Consider the following 13,502-nt stretch of genomic DNA (forward strand, 5'->3'; position numbering starts at 1 on the left):
CATAACCACTTTTATTTTTTTTTTGTAGTGGTCTTTTCCATACATTATTTTTTATTGGAGGCTAATTATTTTACAATATTATATTGGTTGGTTTTGCCATACATTGACATGAATCCGCCCCGGGTGTACTTGAGTTCCCCTTCCTGAACCCCACTCCCACCTCCCTCCTCCCTTTATCCTCCCTCTGGGTCATCCCCGTGCATAAATGTGCAGTCTCTCAGCACAGTTATCATAATGAGCTCATCATGGTGAGAATTTTTGATAATTTGGAGATTTGGGATGAAGTGGAAAAGATGAGACTTTCATGGATATAAGAAATGTTCACATTTGACTTTTAGCTGAAAAGTGACCCTTTTCATTAAGGCAGGTAGGCCTGCAGTCAGCAAATCACTGAGCACACTGGGCGGTGGGGTGATGAAACAGGGTGGGGGGGGGTTGTCACAAATGAGAGATGACTCCAGCGCTGAAAGGGCTCTCACTCTAAGGTGAACAATGAAACTTGCTCGATGAACTTGGATACAAAATAGCTGCGGATTGGTGTCTTAGGGGAGGCTTGAGACACACCTCTCCCATCTCCGTGTCTGTACTGTGGTGTCCGACTCTTTGTGACCTCAGGGACTGTAGCCCACCAGAAGCTTGTGTCCGTGGGATTTCCCAGGCAAGAATACTGGAGTGGGTTGACATTTCCTTCTTCAAAAGGACCCATCTCTAAAGGGACTAGAAAGGCTTAAAGCACTTCCAGCCATAGACATAGGCAGTTTTCCTGAGAAGGCATTTGTTGATCTGGGTTGAGCTGAGAGTATTAAGAGAGATAAGGAGGGTTTAGAAATGAAGGGGAGTGGTTAAACAGAGTGTGGTGTAAATTCACAGTGGAATCTTATCCAGTCTTAAAAAGGAAGGAAATTCTGCCATGTGCTACAACCTTGAACTTTGAGGATGTCATGCTAGATGAAATCAGTCAGTCACAGACAAAGAGTGTATGATTCCATTTGCACGTGGTAACTTAAGGAGTCAGATTTTCAAAGACAGAAATTAGAAGGGTGATTGCCAGGGGCTGGGGATATGGGGATGGAGAGTTATGGTCTAATGGGCACAAAGTTACAGCTTTGCAACTTCAGAGTCCTGGAGATTGGTTGGAGGACAATGTAAATGTGCTTAACACCACTGAACTGGATATTTGTAAATGGTTGAGATAGTAGATTGGATATAATGTGTATTTTACCTCTATTTTAAAAATGAAAAATACAATACATTATAGCAAGGTGAAAGAAAATAACGAGGAGGAGGCTTTTTCAACCCTAATGCTTCAAGGGAACCAAAGCAGGACAATGGAGAAATCACGATGTGTGGTGACACATTCGTGGAAGGGAGCTAGGAAGGGTGAAGCCGGGTCTGAAGCTACGAGAGCCTACCCTTTGAGGTGTCAGAGGAGGAAGGGACAGATGTAAGAGTCACTGGAGTGAGGGAGTGAATAGGACTTTGTAATGGATTGGGTGAGGGTAGTGGAGAGGGAGAAATATGAGATGAAATCAAGCAGTGGTTTTCAAAAAGTTTCAGGAGCATGATAGTGTTTTGAAATAATTTACAGAACTTCAATATCTAAATGTGATTAAAGCAGAGCAGCTCAGATAGAAGGCATGGTGGGAAGAACCCTGGTTTATTTGTTCATGGCCCAGGGATGACTGGTTTGCTGGCATTTTGCTGCAGTAGATCTGGCATTTTGCAGAGTAACAAGAGGAAGTTTCTGGGCTGGCTTCCTTGTCAAAATTATGCACGTCAGAGGGATTATCTTTCTCTCCCCTTCTCCCTCTCTCTATCCTTCCCTCCCTTTCCTATTTGTTCCCCGCCCCCACCATAACCCCTACTGGATCTAGACCTTTGCTAATGGCTTTCTTACTGGGATGATGGAGCTATATGGTCACACCATGTGACTGGCTTTGTGTTTGGTATCATCATGGAACAAAAGCTGGTAACTGCCAGAGTTCATGACATATACCAGGATCACCTGTGTATCCTCAAGCCATGTGCATTGCTTTCTTTTCTCTTGCCTTGTTTCCCAGAATGTTTGACACGGAAAGCATTTATGAAAAGATGCTCTAAAAATCTGAACCTAATGGAAACTCTTTGTCCTCCTTTTTCCCAGGAGGGAGACACTCCAAAAAAGGCAGCCCCTGGCACTGTCACCAACACTGCTATCGCCTCTGCCACTGCTACTGCCATTGTCACCGCCACTGCCACAGCCACTGCCATGGCCACTACCACAAACACTACCACTACCATTTCCACCATCACCTCCGCCATCACTACTGGCCTCATGGATAGCAGTCACCTGGAGATGACATCGTGGGCAGCCCTGCCCCTTCTGTCCACCAGCACCACCAATGTCCGGAGACCCAAGCTCACTTTTGATGACTCGTATGTTGTCCCCAGATTCTCTGGACCCAGTTGGGGAGCAGCGAATGGGGGTGGGGGCAGTATGCCTTTTCGAACACCATGCATATGTCACCTGAAATAAGACCTTAGCCGCAGCTATGCAACTCCTATAGCCTTAAAAGTATATTCCTCAGGTTGCTTGCTCCTCCTTGCTTACCCATGTCCTTAGGTAAAGCTGTGTGCCAATAAAGAGAATTATAGCTAGATTCTGTTGGATCTGTTTGGGCAACTTGAGTGGTTGGGGTTGGAGGATGTGGGTATTTATCCTAATGGGCCATTATGAACCAATCTCATTCACTGGATTATTTCAAGCTTGGTTATTATATGCATGACAAGCATCCATCAGCCCTGTTCAAGGCATTGTATAGGAATGGATTTATAGCCCCCCAAAGTATGACAATTCAGTCTTTTAATGAAAAGATGAAACATTGCTTTCTGAATGAGCTCATTTCATTTGTTTAGGGTTCACAATGCTGATTATTACATGCAAGAGGCTAAGAAGCTGAAGCACAAAGCTGATGCACTGGTAGGTTTCCTTATTGTTGCACCAACATAGGGAGATTGGAGCTGGTTAATTCCTTAGCACCACAAGTCCCCAAGTTCTTGGCACCATGTTGCCCTGCCATTCTCGGTTTTCCCACTCTTCTTTCCCTTGTTCCAACTTCAGAGGTGCCGAGGCTTATGCTACCTTTCAATTGAATTTGAAATGACTTTTGAAACTGCCCTGGAGAAGGTGGGTGCTCCCATGGTTTCTGATGAACTCCAAACTGATGTAGGCAGAGAGAGAGTTGCTGAGAGCTGGGTAAGTGCCTCAAACATTGGCTTTGGGAAACTCAGATCTGTAGAAAAAACTTGACTGCTTGCTGCATTAGATAACCTAGGGCCCTGCACAGAGAAAGTATGTCCTGGTTTCTGGATTTCCCAGGACACTTGGCCCCGCTGCCTCCAAGGGTGGTGGGTACCTAGGCCAGGACCCAGCACAGAGAGCTATTTGATTGACTGAGCTACCTAAAGGAGGGTCTCAGTCGTGTGTGTTACAGTCACTTGGGGAGCTTTAAAATAGCCCTCATGCTCAGGCCACACCCCAGAGAAATGGAATCAGAATTTCTGAGACTGGGACTGGATGTGGGTGTCAAAACTCCCAGGTGATTCCCAAGTGAAGCCAATGTTGAGAACCACTGCCCTAGAGAAGACCCTGAATTCAGAATCCCCACCTTTGACTAAAGCCCAGCATAATTTGAGATGTCAGTTCAACTCCATTGGGTTAAAAAAAATCATATCCTCCATCATTGCACTGTGTCCAGCCAAGACTTAGCAGCCCCGTGCTGCTTGCCTCTGGGAGGGCTATAACGAAGGACCACAATGGTCTCTGTACCATCACTTGTGAGTGGCCACCATTCACTTCCCCCTCAAGGGCCACAGTACATAAGGAGATAATTGGTATATCTTTAGTATTAAAATTGCAATTGAATGTGTGGGGAAAAAAAAGTCTAAAAGAACTCACTGAGTGGTAGGGGAGGGAGGAAGAAACGATATTGGTTGGGGGGGAGGTTGAGAAATACTCATTTAGAGGAAGATGTCTTTGCCAGTCTTACATCTATACCAGAGTTAGACACTTCTTCGAAATTCATGCCCCTCAGTCATAAATAAGGAAACTGAGGCCCAGAAGAGGGTGTGACTCAGCCATTCATTGGCAGTATGGCCCATATAATCCTCTCTCTGGACTTCAGTTTTTCCTTTTGGAAAAAAGAGAGATTTGGACCAGGTGTTTTTAAAGGATCCTTCCAGCTACGGGTTTGTGAATGAAAAGTCAGTTTCAAAAATCAGGATGTAGATTTCCTGATTTCCAGATTTCCTGTAGATTTCCTTAATTTCCACAGGGGAGAGCCAATCAGAGTTGGATGACCTGAGGAAGTTATTCTCTTGTAAGGCAAGAGAATAAGGAGATAATCTGCATATATACACAAAGGTTTTCATAAAATCAGTTTGAATTGGACTGAAACTGATGTGTTTCCACAACAGCTTACAGAAAGGAAAGCACCAAATTCCTGCAGTACATAAAAGGGGAAGAACATTTATCGTAAAGAGAGTCATTTACAGCAAGAGATTCTGCAAGACTTGTAACTCATCATTTTATAGTTGTACTTAATCCTTTGCTAGAGACAGCTACTCTGCTGTTTTGAGAATTGAAACCTTCACAGTTGCATAGAAAATATTTTGATAAAATGTATATAAGAAAATTAAAATAGGTCAATCTGCATTCTATTCTTTCACATAAAATTCCATATTAGTGAAATTCTTCCATCCAGCTATCAAAAATTGAAAATGTTAAATACTGTTATAAAATACTCACTATAAAACTGTCATATATAATATTCATTACACATAAAAAAGAAATCAGTATGTCTAAGTCAGTTTAATCGTGACCATTATCAGGGCTAAAACCTTTTGCAATAAAATTTTACTAAACTAAAATATTTAGTAGTGCTATATTTGGGAGCTTTTTGACTCACTATTTCAGACCATCATTTACAATGAAAGTGATGTGATTATTGTCACCAGTCACACTGCAACTTCCCATTTTTCATGACAATAGCATCCATTTGTTACTCTTCTCCTGGGGATGGGGTTGACATGCTATGCTAGAGTTCCAAGCAAAGACTAGATGTGTTAGTTGTCCAGGAAGCTTGTAAAAAGTGGAGTTTCACTGCAAACTCTGTCTAGACCAGCGAGCCACAACCTTTTTGGCACCAGGGACTGGTTTCCTGGAAGACAATTTTTGCACAGACTGGAATGGGGCGGGGGGGATGGTTTCAGGATGATTTAAACACATTGCATTGATTGTGCACTTTATGTCTATTACTATTACATCAGCTCCACCTCAGATCGTCAGGCATTGGATCCTGGAGGTTGGGGATCCCTGTTCTAAGGACATTACGATGACTAGTCTAGTAAATGTGGTCAATAGAAACTAGTCGAGGCAGTGATTTGAATTCTGCTCCACCAAAAAGATAATAAAAATAAGAATACCACAAAGACATGATACCTTGGCTACAGTTTTCTCTTCTCACCCAGCCTCCATGTCATGACAATAGAACCTGCAATAAGTTACATCCTTGTCAAGACAAATTCCCATTTGCCCCTACCATATCTCAACCTTGGCACTATTGGGCCAGGCACTTCTCCACAGTGGGAGCTGTCCTGGGCATTGCAGATGTTTAGCAGCATCTCCAGCATCTCCAGCCTCTGTCCACTAGATGCCCCCCCATCGCTAGTGGGGACAACCAAAGAGGTCTCCAGACATTGCCAAATGTTCCCTGGGGGAGGGGTGTGAAGTTGCCCAAGGTTGAGCACCACTGCTTTCAATGAAGGAGAGAAGAGGAACTGTCATGTTGATGAGTCTTGTTCCTGTTCCAGTTCGAGAAATTTGGCAAAGCCGTGAATTACGCGGATGCAGCCCTGTCCTTCACTGAATGTGGCAACGCGATGGAAAGAGACCCTCTGGAAGCCAAGTCTCCATACACCATGTACTCCGAGACTGTGGAACTCCTCAGGTTCGTGCTTTTCTACTGCCTTCTTCCTAAGCTCTCTCCACTCATAATTAGAAGCTACTGTGTTTTTGAAAAATATCTTTTCCACCTAGTAATGCTTCATCCAAGGCACCTTCTTCTCAGAAGTCATCATAATTAGTTCTTGCCATTTGATTCATGTCATGGGAAACTTATAACTGATGGACACTGCTTTTTATCAGTTATCCCTTTCAGAGGTTCTAATATGAGTGTTATAATTTGTGATATTCATAAAATGGAAAGATTCAGTTCAGTTCAGTCGCTCAATCGTGTCCGACTCTCCGCTACCCCATGAATCACAGCACGCCAGGCCTCCCTGTCCATCACCAACTCCCGGAGTTCACTCAAACTCATGTCCACAGAGTCGGTGATGCCATCCAGCCATCTCATTCTCCGTCGTCCCCTTCTCCTCCCGCCCCCAATCACTCCCAGCATCAGACTCTTTTCCAGTGAGTCAACTTGTCACATGAGGTGAACAAAGTATTGCAGCTTCAGCTTCAGCATCAGTCCTTCCAATGAACACCCAGGATTCATCTCCTTTAGAATGGACTGGTTGGATCTCCTTGCAGTCCAAGGGACTCTCAAGAGTCTTCTCCAGTGGGTGGAAATAAAGGATCATCATTTCATGGTGTCAAGCAGGCCCTTGTCTTTTCAAAGCACAGTTTCATAATTCACAGAAAGCAGTCCTGTTGAGATTTCTGTTATAAATCATGTTTTCTAAGAATTTCTGCCTGTGTTATGAAAAAGAGGTTCCAACATCAGAGGTGGGGTAGACTTTCCAGGCATCTAGAATTTGAGGGACAGTCAAGGTGATAGCAGGGGAGCCTGGAAGAGGCTGACACTAGGGAAGGGTGTATTTACAGCACAGATTATTGGTTTTATTTGCATTTTGAATGAAATTTTCTGGACTGTTGGTCTTGGTGCAGTGGAGTTTGTGGGTAATCAAAAAATTCCTGTAAGAAGGGAAAGGAGAAGAAATGATATGCATTTGAGTGCCTTCCTGTAATCTGCAGGTATTTGTGAAAAGAATTTCATCCACCTCTGAACAGTGGATAAGCACTCACCCTCATTTGCTGGATGGACGACATCATGATTTTTGACTGAGTGAGCAGTTCTTCACCTGATAGGCCCTTATATCCCAGGCACCTCTGGCTCGATTAGCTGATAATGACAGGCCTGCTTTTTATTGTGTTCTTGCATCTGCAATAAACCATTACAAATCTGAAGGCACTTGTACCTAAACCTTCAGACAGGCATCAGACTGAAGCATGCATATTTTCTGAGGAAAGCACTTGAAAAGATCAAAAGAATGGGAACCATTATAAAGAAAAAGAAGGAAAAAAAAAAACTATGATTACATAGACTCATAAGATTTAGCTAAAGCCACCAAAGTAGGGAAAGGATGAGGAAAGTTCCAGCCTTGCTCTGCCAGGCCAGGCAGCCATCTTTGGTCTTCACTGCTCTGACAAGCATATCAAGTATCTCTCAGACTTACTTTATGTGAAAGCTGCCACCGCCATTTGTAGCTTTTAAGGGGAAATTGATTTCTCAGTGTCTATCCAAGGCTGCCTGCAGTTTTCAAAGGTGTACAAGATGAAAATCCTGGCAAAAAATGAGGAATCAAAATGGAGGGGAAACTTTAATGAATAAACAAGAAGAAAAGCTTCACCTTCTATTCATCCCCAAACACAATTTAAGGCACTTTTAAATTGACAAGGAAATGTAAAAATGTTAGCACAGGCTTCCCTTGTAGCTCAGTTGGTAAAAGAATCTGCCTGCAATGTAGGAGTCCTTGTTCGATTGCTGGGTTGGGAAGATCCCATGGAGAAGGGCATGGCAACCCACTCCACTATTCTTGCCTGGAGAATCCCAGGGACAGAGGAGCCTGGTGGGCTACAGACCATGGGGTCACAAGAGTCGGGCACAATGTTAGCACACACACAAAATTATGGTAAACTGAACCTCTTCCATGTTGATGGTGGGAATGGAAATTGATTCTTGTAAATTGAGAGCAATTTGGCACCATATAGGAAAACCTATTGGAGAAGGCAATGGCAAGCTACTCCAGTACTCTTGCCTAGAAAATCCCATGGATGCAGCAGCCTGGTAGGCTGCAGTCAGTGGGGTCGCTAAGGGTCGGACACGACTGAGCGACTTCACTTTCACTTTTCATTTTCACACATTGGAGAAGGCAATGGCAGCCCGCTCCAGTGTTCTTGCCTGGAGAATCCCAGGGACGGGGGAGCCTGGTGGGCTTCCGTCTATGGGGTCACACAGAGTCGGACACGACTGAAGTGACCTAGCAGCAGCAGCAGCATCAGGAAAACCTATACAAGTGAGCATTCATATTTTTGAAGCCACTACTTCTAGACATCTGAACTTCCTGTACTGAAGAAAAGAATTGTAAGAGGAGAATGAGTTATCCATAGAGTGTTCAGTTTAGCCTATATTATAGCACCCAATTTGAAGCAAAGCAAATCATCGATAACAGAAGGGTAATTAATTATATCACAGCACTCTCAACAGAATAATTTGCAGCCATTGAAATGCAGCAATGATGGAGACCATGTAGCTGCACAAAATGTTTATAATATGAATTATAGACTCACTACATTTCTGACCACGAAAAGCATGTCTCTGCATGTGCACCAACTTGGAAGGGAAACAAGATCGTAACTGTAATTGGGGGTGAAGTTATGGGTGTTCTATATATATATATGAACACACACATATTTTTCTTACACATGCACTCAGAAGAGAAAAGCAAAACCTCACATTTCATTTTTGGTAAAATTACAATGTGAATCACTGAGTAATATTTGTTTCCTTTAGAAAACACTTCTTTTCCCTTTATTATTTACAATTTCTTTTCTTTTTCTCTAAGCAGATTTTTTTCTGTGATATGATAGTTTACTCTCCCCATAGGGTATATTTTCAGTGGAACCTGGTAAAACTCGATGGATAATTTACAGACTTTCACTTTAAAGGCAGTCTTTTGAAACTGTCTTTTCAGATCATGGTAGATTCACATGCAGTTGTAAGAAATGATACAGAAAGTTCACATGTCTCTCTCCCCCCATTCCCCCCATGGTACTGTCCAGCATAGCTCTAGTCCAAGATCATGGAGGACACAGATATGGTACAGTCCGTCTACCTCGCTCAGATGTCATCAGGTTTTTTCCCCAAATTTCACCAGTTCTATGTGCAATCCTTTATGTACCCTCTCTATATATAGAATTATGTATTTTCTGCCTAGTGTATGCATGTTTATAATTTTCTTTGGAGAGAAATTTCAGTTGGGAAGAAAATGAACTAAGGCAACTAAGTCTTCTTGCCCATGTAAGCAATTGGAGCTCCACTATCTAGGCATTTCAACAGTGGCTGCAATTAGAGGGTGACTGTAATAAGAACATCATTTTTAGTAGCAAATTTTATGTTGAAGAGATTTTTATTATACTCTCCTTAATGGTAGGGCACCCTATGTTTTTCAGTGAAGTAATTTTGGTTGCTCTGAGCCTTGGGAATCTGCAGTAGACATACACTTGTGAAAACAAGTGGTGCATCACAATGACTGACATTTAAGTTATCCAGCTGTCAAACACAGATTTATGACATCATAAAACCCCTTTTTGCTTAATATGGCAACAACAGGAGGGACTCACAGCAAGTGCATGAGTCCTTTTGTCAGAAAGTGTTCATGGACAGAACTGGGGTGGTAATAGGGAGAGCAGGGCGATGCAGGGCATGGTGTTCTGGGGAGGCTGCTGAAAGTGTGGGCTCACCAATGCCTTGTGATGATGGAGAGCTAGTCCAGGCTACCTGAACGTCTTCAGCTTCCTTCTGCAACAGTGAACTCTGCCACATATTCCACCACGAGTTCCTGTGAAATTGCATTAAAGCTCAGACAATGATTTTATGCGATGAATTGATTTTCAAGAGTCTAAATGCCCAGAATGGAATGTGCTCAGCTCAAAGAACAAAAATGGGAACTACTCAACCTTTGATTGCCCTGGTGTGGAACGGTAACTGTTAAAGAGAATGGAAAGACAAAATTTGCAAGCACCATAAATTAGGGGTGCTCAGACTTGGTATGAAATTGACCGCCCTTAAAAAAACAAAACCACTTCGTACAGGAATATATTCCACACCTGAGCCATTAGAAAAGCCCTTTATAACCATGTTGGAGGCCTCCCCATGCTCGTGTCAGACATCATTGTGTGATTGTTTACCTCAGGTGTCAGAAACTCAACTGAGACTGACATTTGTGTCCACCTCTCATGGAAAGCCAATAATGTTGTTTAGCTGGAGTATTCTTAGAAACATTATTTTTCCAGCATTTATACACAGGTAAAACCCACAGTAATTCCACAGCACTGTTCTAGAGCACGGGCTCTAAATATAACTGGCTTCTCCAGAGCGAGCTTCCATCAGTCACACCAGTGCTATTGTTACACACTTGTGGTCATCATTTTGTGAATGTTTTCAGGAAAGCATACTTTTGCCCACATGGCCTTCTCAGTCCTCCTGCCAGAGCCAATGTGGACCGAGCTCATTTGAGTGATGACAACACCAATGGTATTGGGGCTTTCTGAAGGGTCAGACAGATTCCATTTGAGCTTGTCCTTTCTCTTCAAAGGTATGCCATGAGGCTGAAGAATTTTGCAAGCCCCCTGGCTTCAGATGGGGACAAAAAGCTGGCCGTACTATGGTAAGTCTCATGGAGGTGACCAGGATATAGCTGAAATGTCGCAAAAAGATTTGAAATCTCAACTTAAGCTGCTTAAGTCATTATTCCTGTTTTCCACTAAACTCTGAAAAATTAACTAATGGATTTCTTCAGTTGCTGACTAAACATCTACTCTCCACATTTATACTCTTATCAAGATGGAATTTTAATTCTTATCCTTTCTTTTTTTTAAAAAATAAAGCCACATAAATTTATTTTCTTGCAGTTCTGAAGGTCAGAAGTCTGAAGTGTGTTTCACTAGGCTAAAATCAGGGCATCAACATGGCTGCTTTCCTACCAGGGGCTCTAGGGAGAACCACTTCCACCATTTCCAGCTTCTAGAGGAGGTCTGCATTCCTGGGCTTAGGGCCTCTTCCTCCATCAAGAAGTCAGCAATGTATCTTAACATATCTCTTAGACTTTGACCTTCTGCCTCCTTTTGCCATCTTTTGTGAACTCTCTTTTTCTTTTTTTTTTTAATGTTACTGAAATATAATTGATGTACACTGGTGTGTTAATTTCTAGTGTACAGCAAAGTGACAGTTCAGTTCAGCTCAGTTCAGTAGCTCAGTTGTGTCTGACTCTTTGTGACCCCATGGACTGCAGCATGCCAGGTTTCCTTGTCCAACACCAACTCCCGGAGCTTGTTCAAACTCATGTCCATCTTGTCGGTGAAGCCATCCAACCATCTCATCCTCTGTCGTCCCCTTCTCATCCTGCCTTCAATCTTTTCCAGCATCAGGGTCTTTTCTAAGGAGTCAGTTCTTCGGATCAGGTGGCCAAAGTTTTGGAGTTTCAACTTCAGCATCAGTCCTTCCAATGAATATTCAGGACTGATTTCCTTTAGGATTGACGGGTTAGATCTCCTTGCAGTCCAAGGGACTCTCAAGAGTCTTCTCCGACACCAGAGTTCAAAAGCATCAATTCTCCAGCACTCAGCTTTCTTTATGGTCCAACTCTCACATCCATATATAACTACTGGAAAAAACGTAGTTTGACTAAACGGACCTTTGTCAACAAAGTAATGTCTCTGCTTTTTAATATGCTGTCTAGGTTTGTCTTAGCTTTTCTTCCAAGGAGCAAGTGTCTTTAATTTCATGGCTGCAGTCACCATCTGCAGTGATTTTGGAGCGCAAGCAAATAAAGTCTGTCACTGTTTCCATTGTTTCCCCTTCTATTTGCCATGAAGTGACGGGACTGTGTGCCACGATCTTAGTTTTCTGAATGTTGAGTTTTAAGCCAACTTTTTCCCTCTCCTCTTTGACTTTCATCAAGAGGCTCTTTAGTTCTTCTTCACTTTCTGCCCTAAGGGTGGTGTCATCTGTGTATCTGAGGTTATTTATATTTCTCCCACAATCTTGATTCCAGTTTGTGTGACTCAGTTATACATATATATTATCTTTCATATTCTTTTCCACTGTGGTTTACGGTTTATCACATGATGTTGAATATAGTTCCCTGTACTATGCTTATTCCTTCTTTTTAAAAGATTTTCTTTTTTTCACTTATGTTCCTCAGTAACCATAGGAAAGGAGCTGCAGATGGGAGTTGTATTTTAATTAATAGGTCTGAGGAAGTGTTGGCATTAATGTGCTCCTTTCCTCATCATCACAGCTACCGATGCCTGTCACTTCTCTACCTGAGGATGTTCAAACTGAAGAAGGACCATGCCATGAAGTACTCCAGATCACTGATGGAATATTTTAAGGTAATCCTTATTTTGTGTAATTTATAGGTCCCGGGTGATTAAATCACTAATGAGACATGGCAGGCATGTTATGAAATGTCACGGTTGTCACTACCGAAGGCTGAGCTTTCCACATCCTGACCGGCCATGGCTGCCTAACCTCTCCTTTGGAGCTCAGCAGAGAGCTTGTGTTTGATCCAGTTCCAGGGAGAGAAGGTACCATAGTTCAATCCCCTGATGGTGCTCTGGAGTGAACAGGTGGGCCTGGGCACCTTCCTGGGTCCAGTCAGGATGGTGATCCCTTCTGCCTGCACTGTGGACTACCTGCAGAACATGGCTCATGTTATATGGGATGCTAGCCTAGAAATTTCTCAGCAGTGAGAGAAGTCACCACAGCTACCCTGGGCTCTGAGGGCACAGCCACACCCCCAGGGGCCCTTTGGCCATGGGGAGTGTTGAAGATAGTGGTTGAAGTTGAAGACGACTGATAACTTTGGCTGTCAAAATAAACCAACAATAAATAAACAAACTCATCCTCTAGGGAGCTGGTGTTTTTGATTTGCAAGAAAAATGAAATATTTGAACCACAAGATACAATGCCAAGACGTGGGAATGAGCCCAGATAAAAATGGCAAGCCTGGAACTGGGCCTGGTAACTGTGCCGTGTGTCATTGGCTGAGGCTCCATGGACCTTCCACTGCTTCCTTCCACCCGTCAATGCTGATCATGTGTTAGAATTGAGGGCTCAAGGTTGCTGTTGGGCAGGTCTTGAAAGAAAAGGATAATTTTATTTATTTAGTCATATTAATTTTTGCCAAGTGCGTCAGCTGACATGGCTCAGTTGCATCAAAGCAGTTGTTTGAAATGAATAAAATCCTGACCTTACTTCAGACATTCAAAGCCAGTGGGCAGTGGTGCACAATTATGTGAGAATGCCCATTCAATTGGGAAAAGAACAGCTTTCATGTGGTGTGGCCATCATAAAGCTAGTGCTTGTGAAGGCAGCCAAATGCTGCAGCTGCCCATGGCCATGTGTCTACAGTCTCCACCTGGATTCTGGAAAGGCATCTTGATGCTGGTGGTCTGG

The 13,502-nt window shown here is 43.0% G+C and overlaps 1 protein-coding gene across 5 annotated transcripts in view; it reads left to right on the forward strand.

Annotated features, from left to right (window-relative positions):
* AFF2 (ALF transcription elongation factor 2) overlaps positions 1-13,502 on the forward strand; it is a 577,381-nt gene that overhangs the window by 541,849 nt on the left and 22,030 nt on the right. For all 5 annotated transcript variants that reach the window (XM_055438072.2, XM_055438074.2, XM_055438073.2 and 2 more), the window contains 5 exons: positions 2,144-2,415; positions 2,896-2,959; positions 5,851-5,987; positions 10,639-10,710; positions 12,343-12,436. In XM_055438072.2, coding sequence (XP_055294047.2) covers positions 2,144-2,415; positions 2,896-2,959; positions 5,851-5,987; positions 10,639-10,710; positions 12,343-12,436 — 639 coding nt within the window. The remainder of the gene's footprint in view (positions 1-2,143; positions 2,416-2,895; positions 2,960-5,850; positions 5,988-10,638; positions 10,711-12,342; positions 12,437-13,502) is intronic.

The sequence above is a fragment of the Moschus berezovskii genome, chromosome X, assembly GCF_049115385.1.
Source record: "Moschus berezovskii isolate FMDL1 chromosome X, NW_MosBer_1.0, whole genome shotgun sequence".
Classification (NCBI taxonomy): domain Eukaryota; kingdom Metazoa; phylum Chordata; class Mammalia; order Artiodactyla; family Moschidae; genus Moschus; species Moschus berezovskii.